At 53.9% G+C, this 16,929-nt stretch overlaps 1 protein-coding gene and 1 long non-coding RNA gene across 4 annotated transcripts; one reads left to right on the top strand and one right to left on the bottom strand.

The window, feature by feature from the left end:
- Positions 1-210: 210 nt before the first annotated feature.
- LOC121135587 lies at positions 211-2,495 on the bottom strand. The gene is made up of 2 exons (XR_005872690.1): positions 1,852-2,495; positions 211-1,744 (listed from the first exon to the last, which is right to left on the bottom strand). It is a non-coding gene; the product is annotated as an uncharacterized LOC121135587 (long non-coding RNA).
- A 33-nt stretch (positions 2,496-2,528) lies between these two features.
- On the top strand, positions 2,529-15,082 carry Hnrnpl (heterogeneous nuclear ribonucleoprotein L). 3 transcript variants are annotated; one of them, XM_005086203.4, is made up of 13 exons: positions 4,469-4,741; positions 6,814-6,932; positions 7,279-7,516; positions 7,624-7,709; positions 8,390-8,486; positions 8,571-8,643; positions 11,727-11,798; positions 11,910-12,190; positions 13,091-13,212; positions 13,421-13,622; positions 14,109-14,166; positions 14,282-14,377; positions 14,720-15,082. In XM_005086203.4, exons 1-13 carry the CDS (start codon positions 4,484-4,486, stop codon positions 14,776-14,778), a joined length of 1,761 nt encoding a protein of 586 aa, XP_005086260.1. In that variant the 5' UTR covers positions 4,469-4,483; the 3' UTR covers positions 14,779-15,082. The 3 variants fall into 3 exon arrangements, with proteins under 3 accessions (XP_040590601.1, XP_005086260.1, XP_012980832.1); XM_040734667.1 differs by lacking the exon at positions 4,469-4,741 and adding an exon at positions 2,529-2,595 and having other exon boundaries at positions 11,727-12,190; XM_013125378.1 differs by having other exon boundaries at positions 11,727-12,190.
- The last annotated feature ends 1,847 nt before the right edge of the window (positions 15,083-16,929 follow it).

Genomic DNA, 16,929 nt, shown 5'->3' with positions numbered 1-16,929 from the left:
CAAACATATAAACAAACAAGCACTGGCTGCTAGCCCAGAGGACCCAGGTTTGATTCCCAGCTCCTACTATGAGCAGCTCCCCACTGTTTGTAATCTATTCAGTTCCTTCTTCTGGCCTCTGGGCACTTACACACTCATATGGTTTACAGACATGCAGGCAAAACACCCATATACATAAAAATAATTTAAAAAATCAACAGGGTAGCTGAGCATGGTGGCAAATGCCTTTACTTCCAGAAACCAGGAGGCAGAGGCAGTCAGTTCAAAACCAGCCTGTCTGCATAGAGAATTCTCTGTCAGCCAGAGCTACCTTGTGAGACACTCTTACACAAACAAAACAAGGAAATAACAGGGAAGACAAACTTGAGAGCAAGGTGGACTCTGTTTGGGGATGTCCTGTCCCTGTTACTGAAGGAAGAGGGATTTTAATATATTTCTAAGTATTGTATACATTGGGTGTTTCGCCTACACGAATGTCTGTATATGTCATGTGTGCCTGGGGCCTGGGGAGGTCAGAAGAGTGCACAGAATCCCCTGGAACTGGAGTTGTAGATGATTGTGAGTCACCACATACGTGTTGGGAGTTGTACCTGGGTCCTCTGGGAAAGCAGGCAGTGAGGGATCTTAGCTGCTAAGCCATCTTGCTGCATTCCTTGAGTTTTTATTGATTTGCTTAGCGCAGTACTATGTATGGAACCCACTGTGCTGTACGTGTTTGGCGAGAGCTCTGGCACTGAGGTGGGCTTCCCAGCCTCACTGGAGGAGTCCAGCAAGTGGTCACCACTGGGCTAAAGCCCCAGCCCTGAAAGAAGAGTTGTTTTTTTTTTAAAGATTTATTTATTTATTACATATACAGTGTTCTGCCTACATGCCAGAAGAGGACACCAGATTGAATTGTAGGTGGTTGTGAGCCACCATGTGGTTGCTGGGAATTGAACTCAGGACCTCTGGAAGAGCAGTCAGTGCTCTTAACCTCTGGACCATCTCTCCAGCCCTGGAAGAAGAGTTTGAATCATTACCTTTTTGCGGAGGAGGTTTTGAGGCAGGGTTTCTTTGTAGGTTTTGGAGGATGTCCTGGAACTCTTTGAAGACCAGTCTGACCTCGAACTCAGAGATCTGCCTGCCTCTGCCTCCCGAGTGCTGGGATTAAAGGCATGCGCCACCACCAGTGATTATTTTACTATTGTGTGTGCATGATGTGTGCGTCTGTGGGGCGGGGGTTGAGTGCCATGGTGTGTGTGGCAGTCAAGAGACAACTTTGTGGAGTTACTTCTGTCTTTCTACTTTTACTGGGTTCTGGGGACCCCGCTTGTGCACCAAAGCAGCTTCATCTCCCCAACTGGCTAGACGTTGGCTCTATTACTTTGATTTTTTAAAAAAAGTTCTTGTTTCTTGAGAAGATAGGCTTTCATGTAGCTCAGGTTTGTCCCCAATCCATTAGGAGCAGAGGATTACCTTGTACTCAGTTTCCCAGAACTGAGATTACAGGCAGGTAAGCAGGTGGGGTGCTGGCACCACTGAATTCTGGCTAGGAAGGTTGAGATTGGACTACATCAAGCAGTGACCTTATCAGCTTAGCTTGCTTTGTTCATGCCACCAGCAAGCAGGTTCACCTCATAACCCTTTCTACCCCAAGGTGGTCCCAGCGAGGGGAGCATCCGTGGTGCTCCAGTAGCCTTGCAGGGAGGTGTTCCCGTCTCCACCCATCAGGCACAGCACCATGGCTTCTTTCTGTGGCCGAGCCCTGGGAATAAAAACGGCGAGTTCTGAGACAGCACGGTTGCTGCCCACACCCAGTTTCTCTCAGGGATTATGCCTGAGCCACCACTAGAACTGCGTGTGGAGGCTTACTGGACTCAGGTAGGAGTCAAAGGCCCTTCGATGAAAAGAACACGACTGGAGAGTTGGCTCAGCCGTTAAGAGCACTGGCTGCTCTTGCAGAGGGCTGGGGTTCAAGTCCCAGCATCCACATGTCAGCTCACAGCTGCATCTAACTCCAGTCCCTGGGGATCCGAAGACAGTCCTCTTCTGACCTCCGCAGGCAGAGAGGATCAGCAGGTTTGGGTAGGTGGGGATTTTCAAGAGCTGCCAGAGTCCCATGACCTGCATGTATGTTGGCGTGGTCCAGCTGTATAGCCCAAGCTGTCCTGTCTCCGCTGGTTAGCTGAACCAGGCCATGGGGTCGAACCTGTGCTGTGCCCACCTTTCTTCAGTGCTCAGATAAGCACACAGACATCACCCTTCATTGGTTCTGATGTCTGACACTTAGCAGCCCTGGCACCTTGGGGCCTCTGAGCCTGCTTACTCATGTGTACAACATACATGTCTACATTTATCTCTAAAACACTCAGCAAATGGAGGAAACTGCCACGTGAGCCCCAAGCAACGGGGGGACATTTTACGTGGACCCCAGAACGATCGCAGCAGCTCAACCTTCTTCCCACTCCGTTCCAGCTTCGGTACCTCCTCGGTTCCCCCACTCCCCCAGTGAAAAGAGGTCGTGGTCCCTTTAAGGCCCGCCCCTCCCTCCCCCAAAACTTGCCAGTGTCTGCTCTTTTCGATCCCGGACGGCCGGCCAGGCTCGCCGCCGAGCTGGTAGGGGACAGGGCCGCGGGGTCGGGGAGGGCCGTGGGGGGACCGGCGGGACGCACGTCGCCGCGCCGGCGGGAGGGCGGGGGATTGGTTGCGGGAGCAGCCGGCACGGGCGCCAAGTCGCTGCCCCGGGCGGCGCGCGTGGCCCGCCAGCGGCCCGCACTGCACAGGGTCCCGCCGAGTGCCGCCCACGCTCCCGAGTGAGGGGCGTCCGGGCTGATCGCGGGGGCGGGGAGGGGACCGCCCGCTCCCCTCCCCCACCACCGCCTCTGACGTCGACGCGGGACCCGCCCTTCCGCGGGAGCGGCCCGCCCCACCGCTGCGCGTCACCTGCTGCGCCGTGGCGCCCCCCACGTTGGGAGTGCCGGCTTTGGAGTGGCTGTGTCCAGTGAATAGGGTGGAGGTTCGTTTAGATCACCAGACGCCTCCAAACTTTTTTTTTTATTAGAAGAATCCTTGTGTAGCGCAGGGTAGCCCTGAACTCAAGGCAATCCGGCCTCTGACTTCAGAGCACTGGAATCACAGGCTTGCAACCACCACACCATGCCCAAAACTTCTCGAAGCAAGCGGGCTTCCACCCCGTGTCCTTACATCTCAAACTTGTTCTCCCCGCTCTGGGCTCCCGCCGACCTGGGGGAAGGGCGCCCCAGCGCGTTTGGGGCGGCCTGCGACTCTTCCCTTTGTGTGTGGCGGTGGTGGCGGGTGTAAAGACGCGCCATGTCTGCGCGGCCAGCGCTGCACCGCTGAGCTGCCTCCCCCAGCCTGTTTGACCCTTTCTGGCCCCCACAACGCCTCTGGGCCGGACTGTGGTCGGGGTCCTCGGCTAGTACCTTTCCTGACCGCTCCCCGAAGGGCGCTGGGGGGCCGCGTCGCAGCTCTCGGTCTCCAAGGAGCCACAAAGCACTCCCAAGGACTCGGGGCGCCGTTGCCACGTGCGAACCGAGCTAAACGGAAAGGATCTGCCGTGGCTGAACGTCAAGCCAATGATGGCGACTGCAGGACAGGGTCCCAAGTCAGCTGGCAATGAGTGCTGCTCTTATATAACGAGAAGTGCTCAGATCTGGAGGATCTCTTTTCAAATACTAACCCTCCAGACTGGGTAAAGGTCAAGTGGACACGTATTTAGCGGGCTCATAGCTGCCAACTGCTGTGTTGATCTACATTTCCGGAGCTTGCAAACAGCAGGCACCGGGAAGGCCGTCCGGGCAGCCCATCGGTAGCTTAGAGTCACCTCCCGAGGCCCCGAAAAGTACGGTAGCGCATGCGTCCTTGGGGCCGTTCCTAGATTGCGCCAGAGAGCGCCTACGAGCTCCCTTTTTTACCAATCAGAGACTATCAGTCGTCCTATACCATCTGGCAAGAGGATTTTCTTTCCTCTCTCCATTGACCAATCGAGTGGTGACGTACAAGACGGGCACCTGCGGGAACCATTGCGGGGACCCAGAAGGGAAAGCCTTTCTTGTATCCCAGCGGAGTGGCGCGGGAAGGTGATCGTTGTGACGGGGGGGGGGGGACGAGAGTGACCGATAAGCGAGGAAACCAATGAGAGCGGGAAGGAGGCGGAGCTTCGGGGAGCCGCTGCCATTTGCTGTCTGCGGGAAGGCGGAGCGATGCCAAAAATCCGCCCTATCAAATCGGAGTTTATCTTGAGGAGGCGGAGCTTGACGGAATGACTGGCAGGAAACACTCACCTATACGGAGTGCGACAGACGAGCGAGGGTGGGCTTTCCAGGAGAAGGGCATGGGCTCTATCCAATAAGCGTGGCTCGTGTGGGGCCTTCCCCTCCCCCCATGGCAGGGCCAGTGGCTCCCCCTATCGGGTGGGGGCGGCGAGTGACGGGCGTGTCCCTCCCCCAATGAGAGGCGGGGGGGAGGCGGGTTCTGCGCCGCCATGTCGCGGAGGCTGCTGCCCCGGGCGGAGAAGCGGCGTCGGCGGCTCGAGCAGAGGCAGCAGCCGGACGAGCAGCTGAGGCGGGCGGGAGCGATGGTGAAGATGGCGGCGGCGGGCGGCGGAGGCGGCGGTGGTCGCTATTACGGCGGCGGTAACGAGGGCGGCCGAGCCCCTAAACGGATGAAGACTGAAAACGCCGGCGACCAGCACGGAGGCGGCGGCGGCGGAGGATCCGGGGCGGCGGGCGGCGGCGGCGGGGTACGGCCAGGGTTTTAGGCTCCCGGAAGGAAGGGCAAATTTCTTACTTTAAAAGCTATTTATTTTTTGCGGGGGACCTCTGCGCACGCGCTGCGGCCCTCGCGCTCCTGGCGGGGTGGGGGAGGGGCAGGCGTTGGGCAAACGGCGGGGTTTGCGCGAGGACAGGCGCTTGCGCGTGCGCGCAGCCCGTAGCGGGGCTTGCGGGGGCGGGGGGAGAGGCTGCCTCTGCGGGCGGCTCAGTGCGCAGGCGCCGCGGGCTGGCATGTGGGGGGCCCAGGCACGCGGCCGGGACTTTTTTTTTTCTTTCTCCCTTTATCTTTTTTTTTAAGTCCGTGTCCCGTGCGCAAGCGCGCTTCTGTAACTAGATTTTTGCGAGCGGGAACTGGGTGGGCGGCGGCTTGACGGGGTCGGCAATTCCGCCCCGTCGCGGTGGTAATCACGGTCGCATCTTTATAGAAGTTGACTTATTTCATCTGTTGTGTGCACTGTGAAACGGAAGAGAGTTTGTAAGAGGCAGATAATAGCTGGGCAGTTGAGCCAAGCCCTACGGTCTCCAGGAGAGGGGCACTATTATAAATTAGGATATGTATTCTGGGCCTGTGGCCCGTGCGCGGAGGCATCTGACCTACTCAGTCTTCCAAGAGTCGCAGATGTGGTTTCTGTGTTAAGGTGCAGTCTGCACTCCTTTAAAAAAGTGTTATAAAAGTCCTCCCTCCCGACATGGTGGTGCGGGCCTTTAATCTCAGTGCTCTGGAGGCGGAGGCGGGCGAATCTCTGGAGTTTGATGTCAGCCTGGTCTGCCTAGTGAGTTCCAGGCCAGACGAGGCTGGACAGCGAGACCCCTCTCAAACAATACCCACTTGTTCAGCTGCATCTCGTGCTGTAAGCATTTGCTAGCTTAGCCTCATTAGGATGGTAGATTTCCTCGGTGTGGTTTAAGAAAAGCGGCGGGAGAGAGAAAGATGGAAAGGAATCTTAGAGAAGGGCGAGGGAGACTGGCCTCCGGACAGGAGCTGCGGGATATGGTGGGGTGGGGCGATGGGAGGTGGGCAGGGCCGGTTTATTTATTTCCAAGGGAGGGGTGTTCCTCTGTGTATCTTTGGAGCCTATCCTGGCTCCTGTAGACCAGGCTGGCGTCAAACTCACAGAGATCGCCTGCCCCTGCTTCCTGAGTGCCGGGATTAAAGGCTTGGCCACCACTGCCCAGCCAGTGGGCCAGGGCCCTTTTAAGAGAGAACATGGTGAATATACACAAGGGGCGCTCTTAGTGGCAGCAGCAGGGAGCGTGTCCTGTCAGGACCCCACGGGCAGGCCAGTGCAGACGCCTGCATACTAACAGTGTGCCTTGCCCCCTCCCAATAATTTAAAATTGGCTGTTCCTCTGAGATGGAAAGAACAGGGAGGATTAATCAATTCAGAGCTGTGGGAGACAAGCCTAAGCCCAGGCTGGAAATTGCCAGGAAGTGCCCTGTGTGGTTCACTCCTGAAAAGAGCCCAGTAATATTCGTGGGCATCTGCCTAGTGCTCTTCGGGGAGGAGCCTGGGTCCGAGCCCCAGAGGCTTGTGTGCGCACATGTGGAGAGACAGACCCCTGAGGAGGAGCTGTGGTTGCTGTGACAGATTGGGTGGGGTAGCAGTTCTCTGTTCTCTGTAGTGTGGCCTAGTCAGTGTAAGACAGGAAGGGCGTGTTGTCCTGGAAGCCATGTGCCCTGATTGCAGCTGAAGGTGACTTGTGGGTAGCAGTCATTCCTCACTAGGTGACCACAGCTTGCCTACCCAGAGGAAGTGCACAGAAGCTAGAACACACAGTGTGTTCTTCAGGCCAGCTGGCCGCTGTTGGAGCTTTCCGTGGGTGTGGCCCCTTTCCAAGCCTCTCTTCCTGTTGTACCTTGATTGAGGAGAGAGACAGATTCCAGGAAGAATGCCAAATGTGAGCCTCTGGTTCTCCCTCCACTACAGTCAGCCTGCCTTAGAAACAAGCCAGTGGGCAGATGGCTGCCCACTCAAGCCTTTTCCCATCAGATGGCATTGGATCGGGTGCCTCTTAACTCACTGTGTCCGTCCTTTTTCAGGAGAACTACGATGACCCCCACAAAACCCCTGCCTCCCCAGTTGTCCACATCAGGGGCCTGATTGACGGTGTGGTAGAAGCTGACCTTGTGGAAGCCCTGCAAGAGTTTGGACCCATCAGGTGCGTCTTCTGGGGCCAGGCCTTAAGTCTCCTTAGCATTGTCGTGTCCTGGTGTCTGGCTCCGAGCAGTGTTCTACCATCCTGGTCCGGGTCCGATGGCTCCTCACAGAATTCACCCTTCAGTGTTTCAGGGTCAGCTTTGCTCCCTCCATCTCTGCCGCACACCTGTGGTCTCTAGTCAGAGACTTCATTCACCGGTGTGCTGGAGAAAAGTGTAGATTCCTTCTCCTGCGACGTTGCCCAGACAGTGATTGACTAGCGCTGTGATTGGCTCAGTCTGTGAAACAGGGCGGGGACCAGGGGGTGACTGGCTCACAGGAGCCTGAGCCCCGCCTTCCCTCTGCAGCTACGTGGTGGTGATGCCGAAGAAGCGGCAGGCGCTGGTGGAGTTTGAAGACGTGCTGGGGGCCTGTAATGCGGTGAACTACGCAGCCGACAACCAAATCTACATCGCTGGTCACCCTGCTTTTGTCAACTACTCCACCAGCCAGAAGATCTCCCGCCCCGGGGACTCAGATGACTCCCGGAGTGTCAACAGTGTGCTTCTGTTCACCATCCTGAACCCCATCTACTCCATAACCACGGTGTGTGCTGAAGGCATTCCTGCAGGCTGCTCTGTTGTCCCAGATCCAACCCCAAGCCAGCATGACATGCCCAGGCCCCTTAATCTTGCCTCTTGTTGCTTTTCTAGGATGTTCTCTATACTATCTGTAATCCTTGTGGCCCTGTCCAGAGAATTGTCATTTTTCGGAAGAATGGAGTCCAGGCTATGGTGGAATATCCTTTTCTGGGAAACTGGTGCTCTTTGGTCTGGGAGATCTCTCAGGACTTGGCATATACTAAATGCCTTTGCATAGACAATTAGTGGAAGGAAGACTGAACGGGGAGCCATATACCACGAGTCTTGCAGTCAGTCGTGAGGTGTGTGTTGCAGCAGGTGATCTGAAGAGGGTGCTGTTCTGTTCACATGCCTTGTCCCCCTTGAGGACGCAGTGCTCGTGCACCCGCACGCGTGAGAGCGCTCAGCCGTATCCACCTCATCTTCTGTGAGGTGGCCGCTTGGTATTCTGTGTAGAGGGGGCTTCGATAAGGAGAAATCTGAAGACTCTAGAACTGCAGGATGACTTAAAGGGGGAGGAGGAGAGGGTTTTGATAAAGGTGGCTTGTTGGGGCCTTCTTGGCTAGGGTGCAGGAGAAGCCATCTTTAAAAGCAGGCAGGGTGTAGATTTCAGAGATAAGATGAGGCAGCTGTCAGTGCCATGGCTCTGGTGGCTGGGGTACCCTGGCCAGTGACTGCTTCCCGGGGGCAGTCCCTGGTGTGTCACAAAGGCTTTTGCTTTTGCCTGAGGTTATAAATGGGTGGTACCACACTCACAATCTTTGGTGCTGTCTGGTCCTTGTTTTATGTAATTCCTTTGTCAAAGCTCCACGGTGATGGCTTCCTTAAGTTCTCCCACATTTGATTCTGTGCAAAGTGCCCAGCGGGCCAAGGCCTCACTTAACGGGGCTGATATCTATTCTGGCTGTTGCACTCTGAAGATCGAGTATGCGAAGGTGAGGCTGGGAAGTGACTGACTAACGTTAGGTGCCTGGTGAGATGAGGCATGGCCGGTCCTAACCTTTGTCCTGTCCTTGCAGCCTACCCGTTTAAATGTGTTCAAGAATGACCAAGATACTTGGGACTACACAAACCCCAACCTCAGTGGACAAGGTAATCCTGATGGCTACTATGTTCTAAACATACCGCCTGCCTCTTCACTCGACTACTGCACTTGATAGACCCGGGCTCAGGGTTATGTAATGCCATGGGCTCCCTGTGGGCACAGGAGGGCCTTGAGTTACTTCTGCCCCGAGTCTGCCGGAAGGGGCAGAGTTGAGACTGAGGCTTGGCAGGGTGGGAGCAGGACACCACTGAGGAGGCAGCATGACAAGTGGGCAGAAGTCGGGAGTAGCTCCCTAGGAGTTTGCTGCCTTCTTCATTCCCTGGGGGTGAGCAGTGGTCCTCTCTGCTGCACGAGGGGTGGAGGGGGGGTGTGAAACAGTCTCCAAGCAAACAGACCTTGGAGAGGTCAGACACTTGGATGAGACCAGGCTAGATATTAGTGACCTCATTTGTAGAGGAGACTCAATTTCTCTTCAGGGGTCCACAGAAACAACTCCCCTTTCTAGAATTGTCAAAAACGGTTTGCTTTTGGTAAGTAGGAGAGGTGAAGGATTATCTTTGAAAACAGCGTCGCCCCCTCTGAAAATCAACAAGATGGACCACCTCTTGGTCTGACCCGTCGAACTAGGCCTTGGGCTGTAGGAGGAGGCTGGTGGCTGACACCGTAGTCTCTGGGGGACCAGAGACTGACCTACACTTGTAGGTGGGCCTGTCTTGCTTGCTTTGCAGCTGACAACCAGTGGGCAGGGTGGGCTAGGCTCTCCCAAGGACCCTCAGAATTGGCCCTCTGGGCCTGGCTGCTCCCTCCAAAGGTCAAAGGCAAATTATGACCAAGTGAATGTACCAGAGCGGGCAATGGCATTACATGACTGCTGACAGAAACATGGCAACCAACCATTTCTTCTCCAAGGAACACAAATAGAAGATGTGCAGACCGGCAGGGGCTAGTAGCAGGGGCTGGCTGTACATTGCTTTTGATGCCTCTCAGCTTTTGCTGCCCCAAGCGGGGGCCCAAAAACAAAGGAGGGCTGATGAGGTAACCTGGAGTGAGGGCGGTGCTTCACCACCCCCTCAGGAACCACACTTCAGCGGCTCTGCCTCTGCACATTGCGCACCAACACACAGGGCACAAAACCACTAGTTCTTCCTGGAGAACAGAACATGCAGCCTCCACCACGTCCCCAGAAACAGCCGCAGATTGAGCTCACTACATCAAGAACACCACACCGCGCTCCAAGGAACAGCTACAAGCACAGAGACAGAGGCAGACAGAGACAAAGAAAGAGACGCAACATGGCAGCAGACACTGCTTTTTACTAAACATTAAAAGTCAAAATCCAAGCAAACTTGAACCCAAGAATGTACACAGAAGTAGGAAACACAGAACAGAGCTCGCCCAGCCAGCCAGCGGTGCTCTTTTCGGAGAACGATTCGATTCATAGACTGAAGTAGATTCCATGGGCCTCCAAGACAAAATAGGATCCTCTCTCCATTCCTCGCCACGTGGGTTTTGTTTTTTAAGTCCTTTGGTTTGGGGAGGGCCTTGTTTTTCCTTTGTGTTTTGATTTTTTTTCCTGCAGTCACCGGCTGCCAACACAGTCTGCACCAACTGGAGATCAGAAATAAAAAAAATTAACCACAACAACAAAAAAAAAATCAAAAAACCAAAACAGACCTAAAACCAAAACAGCTCAGAGGCACACAGTTACCTGCTGGTGGGTGACCGGGCGCGCTACCAAGGCCAAAGTGCAAGCATAGTGGGGCCATTGGCACACTTCATACCAGGAGACACGCACATGGAGCGCTACACAGCAGAAGCCCCCACTGCAGCACACAGTGAGGAGAGGACAACACGGAGGGACACTGCCCACTCCACACACCTTCATTTCATTTTCTGGTATCTTCAGAGGACAGAACATCTGTGAGCCAATTTTGATTTAACCAAAACAATTGACTTTTAAACGATTCTTTAAAGAAAAATGTAGCGGATGTATGCCGTGACTTGTATTTATGACTGTAAAACCATGTGATGCAGGGTCGCAGTGTATGTTTGATGGGACACGCCATCTTTCAGAACTGTGCTAACTCACTGTTGAAGCGTCCAATGGTAAGAGAAAAATACAGATGTGTTTTTTTGTCACAAATGGACATTGTACTCTGTACCTCTGCTGTAAGTAGCCCTTTTCCATCTTTGAAATGACTGTTAAAAACAAACAAACCCAGGCAGGGTGGCAGGAAAGGGCAGTGGTTTCAAGTTCTGGGTCTTGTGCCACCCAGACCTGGGCTGAGGTTCTGGCTCAGCCTCTGATTTGCAAGAGTGTCTTAAGTGCTCAGGGAAAAAGTAACTGCTCTGATGTCTTACCTGTAAGATGGGGCTAGGAAATGAGTACCTACCTCATCGGGTTGCTGCCAGGGGTTGGAGAAGCTGTGATGTCTGTAAAGTACTCACCAGTGTCTGTCACTTAAGCGCTGAGCTAATGGTTAGGAACTGCAGCTGGGGCCGGGAGGGGGCTCTGCGCCATTGTTGGGTCTGAGAATGTCGGTGCCGTGGACCTGACTGCTCTTTCAAACCGGTTCTGCTGTTGCCCTGCTTGGCAGCTGCTCCAGTCCCTCTCGGACTGCGTGGGGTGTGGAGGGTGGCTGGGCCCGGGGCTGATTAAAAATGGGGCCTGGAGTGAGGCCTTGTGCTCCCACATTCTAGAGGCTTCTGGGCTGTCTGACCTCATTCTGTCTATCTTGTGTTACTTATCTGTTGCCCTTACTTTTCCTCCCTTCATTGGGAATTACTTTGTAAAGACGTTCTTCCTCTGTAGTACACGCACGCTAGAGTTCCCTAGATGGCCTGGGAGCTGGGCTTGCCTCCACCTGTTCTGTACTAGCCAGGGCAAGGGAGATTGTTAAGTGAGTCCAGAAGCTGGCCTCCTTAGCAGGGAAAGGAAAGTGGCCCCTAAGTTGAAGGCCTGGGCTTCATGCCTTTACCCCCAGGTCATAGGAAGGAGGCCTCAGCAGCCCTTGTAAGAAAAGGGTTTGCAGTCATGCTCTCAGGAGCTCCTTGACCCTGAGGTGGGCGTCTAGTCAGGAGTGGGGGGTTCTTTCTTAGCTCTCTTCCTAACTCTTTTTTCGATCTACAGGTGACCCTGGCAGTAATCCCAACAAACGCCAGCGGCAGCCCCCTCTCCTAGGAGATCACCCCGCTGAATATGGTGAGGGCAGGGGGTTCCCCTCCGTGGACTCCCGTGGCTCATGTGCCCCTGCCCGTCGTCCGCCGCGAAAATTCTCACCCGTCCTCCCTCTCTTTCCTTCCCACCCCCCAGGAGGGCCCCATGGTGGGTACCACAGCCATTACCATGATGAGGGCTACGGGCCCCCCCCACCTCACTACGAAGGGAGAAGGATGGGCCCACCTGTGGGGGGTCACCGCCGGGGCCCAAGTCGCTATGGCCCCCAGTATGGTCATCCCCCACCCCCTCCCCCACCACCCGACTATGGCCCCCACGCTGACAGCCCTGTGCTCATGGTCTATGGCTTGGATCAATCTAAGATGAACTGTGATCGGGTCTTCAATGTCTTCTGCTTGTATGGCAATGTGGAGAAGGTGAGCTGCTTTCCTTGAAGCTGAAGGCGCTCCCCAGCCACAGATGGAGGGGAGCAGGGGGGCGGAGGACAGTGAGGTGCATCATGGGTAGTAGTGAGTGGCTCCTGGAGCTTCATGAGTTTGCTTCCCCACATTATAAGAGCCAGGTGCCTTGTCTATCTTAGTAGTGAGACTTTCTGCACAGGTGCAGAAACGAGTCAAGATGGCTGTCACAGTTGGCCTCTGACCACTCAAGGCCTTTCTGCTCTCTGCTGGAAAGTTGACTCCACCTGGTGGCTAGTGGTTTCTTACCAAACTCAGTCCTAGAGTGCAGCCCCGGGCTTGATGCAGCTAATGAGAGTCATGGCAGCCTGGTGTGATGGTGCCCACCTGGGATCCTAGCACTCAGGAGGCGGGGCCCGAGTGTGCCGTCTCAAGGAACACTTCCTATGTGGTTGGCTGTGCGGGCTTTCCCCACCCCCGCAGCAGTTGGGAAGCAGCACCGGGCTAGCTAGCCTGCTCCAGAGCCTTTCTTCTGCCCAGCATGTACTGCCCTGGTCTGTGAGGTGGTTTAGGGTCAGGGCTAGCGTGCTTAGGAGGCCCAGGCTTCCATCCCCAGCACAGGGATTTCTTTCTTTTGACTCTGAATGGATACATAGCATGCCTAGTGAGGACAGGCTTTCCCGCTCTGCACGCTGTATTTGCCCATAGGCAGCTCTCAGGTAGGAAAGGCACTGCCAGGGTCTGCTGCCGACTTTGGATTGAGCTCATACCTAGGCCAGACCTGCCTTGGGGGTGGTTCTCATCCCCATTCATGTGGGAGGAAAGGAAGGCTAGAGCCAGAGCAGGAGTTAGCTTCTGACTTGACGGGGAGAGGACCCTGGCAGCTGGACACTGGTAAATTGTACCTTTTCCCCCCAGGTGAAATTTATGAAAAGTAAGCCGGGGGCCGCCATGGTGGAGATGGCTGATGGCTATGCTGTGGACCGAGCCATTACTCACCTCAACAACAACTTCATGTTCGGGCAGAAGATGAATGTCTGGTAGGTGCTGTCATCCCAGGCAAGGGCAGGTTGAAGGGGAGCCATGGGCAGGGAGGGGTGTAGTCAAGTTCTGACTGAGATCAAGGTGCATAGGAGCCGTCCCCTCAGCTGTGCAGTCGTGTGAGCTAAAACTGCAGTGTCACAGATAGGGGACCAGCGGAGCCTCTGGCAGGCCCAGGAGGACAAAGACTTCCCTTTCTTTCCTCAGTGTGTCCAAGCAACCAGCCATTATGCCCGGCCAGTCATACGGGCTAGAAGATGGGTCCTGCAGTTACAAAGACTTCAGCGAGTCAAGGAACAATCGGTTCTCCACCCCAGAGCAGGCAGCTAAGAACCGCATCCAGCACCCTAGTAATGTGCTGCACTTCTTCAACGCTCCCCTGGAGGTGACTGAGGAGAACTTTTTTGAGGTAGGTGCTGTGGAAGCGCTCCATCATGGTGCTGTCCTTAAGTTAGGCTCGTTCTGTTCCATAAGTAATCTGTGGACTTCTAATGCCACTCACGGCCCAGGTTTGGGGACACAACGAAAGACCAGACAGACAGGTGCCCCTGCTCGCGCATAGCTGGGGCAGGTGACAGCGGCAGTGTGCAGGGTTCTGCCTGTCTGTCTACTGTGCTCTTGCCAATAGTGGAGTCAGAACAGGTCATCAGGCCTGGGGCATCTGATGACTCTAGGTGAAGTTTTGGGGGGCTTGGTAAGAGAGACAGTTGAGCCACTCATGTAATGTCACACCCACCAGACTCCCGGGGTGGGAGGTATTTTTAACTTCGTTACAAGATGATAGGGTGGGTGCCTTACATTTGTGGTCACAGCTGTCTTTAGAAAACAACACACTAGGCCTGGTCTGCCTGAAGGTCCTCGGGTTCTGAATTCCTGTATTATCTTTCTGCCCCAGATCTGCGATGAGCTGGGAGTGAAGCGGCCAACCTCTGTGAAAGTATTTTCAGGCAAAAGTGAGTCCCTGCATCATGCTCCCCCAGGCCTCTGCCTCTGTGGGTGGTTTCTGGGAGGAGACTCACCTTGTGCTGGCTCAGCCTAAGCCTGCTGCTGTCTCTTCTTCTTACTCAGGCGAGCGCAGCTCTTCTGGGCTGCTAGAGTGGGACTCTAAGAGCGATGCCCTGGAGACCCTGGGCTTCCTGAACCATTATCAGATGAAAAACCCAAGTGAGTGTCTGTGTGTCCTGCAGAGTCCCCCTAGTGGCCTGACGCTTGTCTGGCTGTGTGCCAGAGCCATCCTTCTGCCCGCAAGATAGGACCCTAGAGATTGCCTTTGTCGCAGACACAGGCAGATGGGACTTGGTCACCAGGAGAGCAGTCTGATGACATTCTCCGGGGAAGCCCGCCAGGCTGTTTGGTTCCACCCACCTGAGAGCTTGAGCGCCCTGGGTGGTGATGAGTTAGAGCCCTGTAATTGACCTGCAGAAGAGGGGGTGTGGGTGCGGATTGGGGTGACTGGGGCAGAGCTCCAGAGGCCGCCCAGCCTGAGCCCTGTCCTCTTGCTTGCAGATGGCCCGTACCCGTACACTCTGAAGCTGTGCTTCTCCACCGCCCAGCACGCCTCCTAATGAGATGCTGGGAGAGCTCATCCGAGCAGGAAAACGTCTCTCCTTTACGCTGTTGGTTTTCTTTGGTTTTGTTCTGTTTTGATTTATTTTTGCAGTTCTTGTTTCCTTTTTAAATGCTAGGTCAGTAGAGGCTTAACCACAACGGAAATGCTGGAACTCTGGAGGGGGGAGGGGAACTGGTATCTCCCAAGATTAACCTTCACTTTTTAAGATAACTGTATGTGTGATTTTTTTTCCCCTGTTCATATATTTGTGCTGTCCATGTATCTTGGCACATTTCAATAAAATGGTTTGGAAAATAAAACTCTTTGCTGGGGCTGCAGGGTGGGCTGTTTTCTGAAGAGTGGTGGGCTCAGGATGGACAAGCAGCTGTAGTAGCCTTCCTGAAGGCACTGCCCAAGCAGGTTCCTTTCAGTTCAGGTAGTCATTGAAAAAGTACAAGTAGCCACTAGTGGAAGAAGACTCGGTGACTAAAGGTCTTGCTGGCAAACCTCACTTGACTGAGTTCCCAGGTGGAAAGAGAAATCCAGTTCCACAAGTAGTGCTGGCTGTGTGCACAACATACATGTACCATGGATACAATTAAAAACATATCATTCATCCAAGGGAAGCTAACCTGGTCTTCAGGGTGAGTTCCAGGACAGCCAGGGATGCACAGAGAAACCCTGTCAGAGTTTGAGCACTTGCCCAGGGCTCAGGAATAGGGTGGCTTGAGGCTGGTCTGGACAGTGACACTGCACATGAGAAAAGTTGCAACACTTGTACAGGAAGACCCACAAAATGGACTTACGCACACCTAAACACCTGCATTTGGCTACAAGACAAAACTACATTAAGCAAAAGTCAACCTGTATTTCCCCTTCTCCAATAAGGAATTATTTTCCTTTTTTTCCCCAAGACCAGGGTTTCTGTATCTCTGGCTGTCATGGAACTCACCCTGTAGACTAGGCTGGCCTGGAATTCAGAGGTCGCCTACCTTGTCCTCCTGAGTGCTGGGATTAGAGGTGTGCGCCACTACACCTCTATAGTTCTGTTGTATGCTCAGATGACATCCATCAAATGGAGATTTGGGGTCAAAGTCATTGGAATTGGTGGGAAGCGTCTAAGTGTACTGAGCCATCTTGTGGCTGTGTGTGTTCAGGAAGGAAAGTTTGGAACAATGCCCTGTATGGTAAGTTACTACAGTACCTTGGCCCGTGCAGAGTGTCACTGTTAGATGATGCTTACCCTGGCCCTGAAAGTAGTTTCCAGGTCTTTCTTGCTAACCTGGTACCCTGAAGCAAATTTAACAGTGGAATTAAAGAATAGTCCTGGGATTTAGATGGCAGCTTCCAAAGATGGCTTCAGTAGAAGCAGGGCCTAGGAGAAGCATGGGTTAAGGACTGTGATGTCCTGGAGGGAGGAGGTAATCTGCAGAGGAGCTGGCCACAGTGGCAGAGGTGACAAGAATGTGTCCTTGAAAGCCCTGTGTAGGCATTCCAGCTAAATAGCCATCTGCAGTCACGTGGATTACCAGCCTGGGTTGGCTGTAGGTAATAAAGGCCATTCAAAGTGAGCTTTCAACATCTCCTGGTTCATTCTCTGTTGGCAGTTTGACCTGTAGATGTATACACACTCCACAATCATCTTTTTATACTAGCTAATACACATCTTAATGAAATGAGGACATGACTACTCCATGGTATGGTTGAGGAGAACGTTTTTATTGTAGATAATGCGGTAGAGTATACCTAGAGGCATTTGGAGGGTCCAGAGCAGGGAGAGAAAGTAGTGAACTAAACTTGACCAGTAGACTAAAGCCAACCATGGGGCAGCAGGGCCTAAGAAGTCACATGGCCAAAATGGGGGGGTTCTGTGGGAATGAAGCCGGGAGAAGGGAACTCCAGGAACTGGAGTTTAGGGTGGGGAATGCTGAGGCCCCACAAGGACAGCCTTATCCAGTGTGTGCTTTGAATACTAATAGGCAACAGCCATTTGTCCCGGGATTTTATTTTAGATCTAACTTTTTTTTTCTAGTCTTTTCGCTGACAAGGGACAACGATCTCTTCTGTAACCGCTTCCTAGCTTAAATTACAGTGTCCTCTCCCGTCTTAGTATCTGCATTAGGATTTTCAGTTTCCTCCTGATAGTGTACATCTGTCTCTTGAAAAA

Source organism: Mesocricetus auratus, unplaced genomic scaffold, assembly GCF_017639785.1.
Source record: "Mesocricetus auratus isolate SY011 unplaced genomic scaffold, BCM_Maur_2.0 Super-Scaffold_100038, whole genome shotgun sequence".
Lineage (NCBI taxonomy): Eukaryota > Metazoa > Chordata > Mammalia > Rodentia > Cricetidae > Mesocricetus > Mesocricetus auratus.
The sequence above is the reverse complement of the archived record's forward strand: the minus strand, read 5'-3'. Positions and strand labels throughout refer to the sequence as shown.

What these genes read in the sequence shown, in the direction of transcription:
- Hnrnpl (XM_013125378.1), top strand. Translation starts at nt 4,484, where the DNA reads ATGTCGCGGAGGCTGCTGCCCCGGGCGGAGAAGCGGCGTCGGCGGCTC. An exon ending in GGAGTCCAGGCTATGGTGGA is followed by an intron (nt 7,710 to 8,389) that starts ATATCCTTTTCT and finishes AAGTTCTCCCAC; the next exon opens with ATTTGATTCTGTGCAAAGTG. An exon ending in GGGCAGAAGATGAATGTCTG is followed by an intron (nt 13,213 to 13,420) that starts GTAGGTGCTGTC and finishes TTCTTTCCTCAG; the next exon opens with TGTGTCCAAGCAACCAGCCA.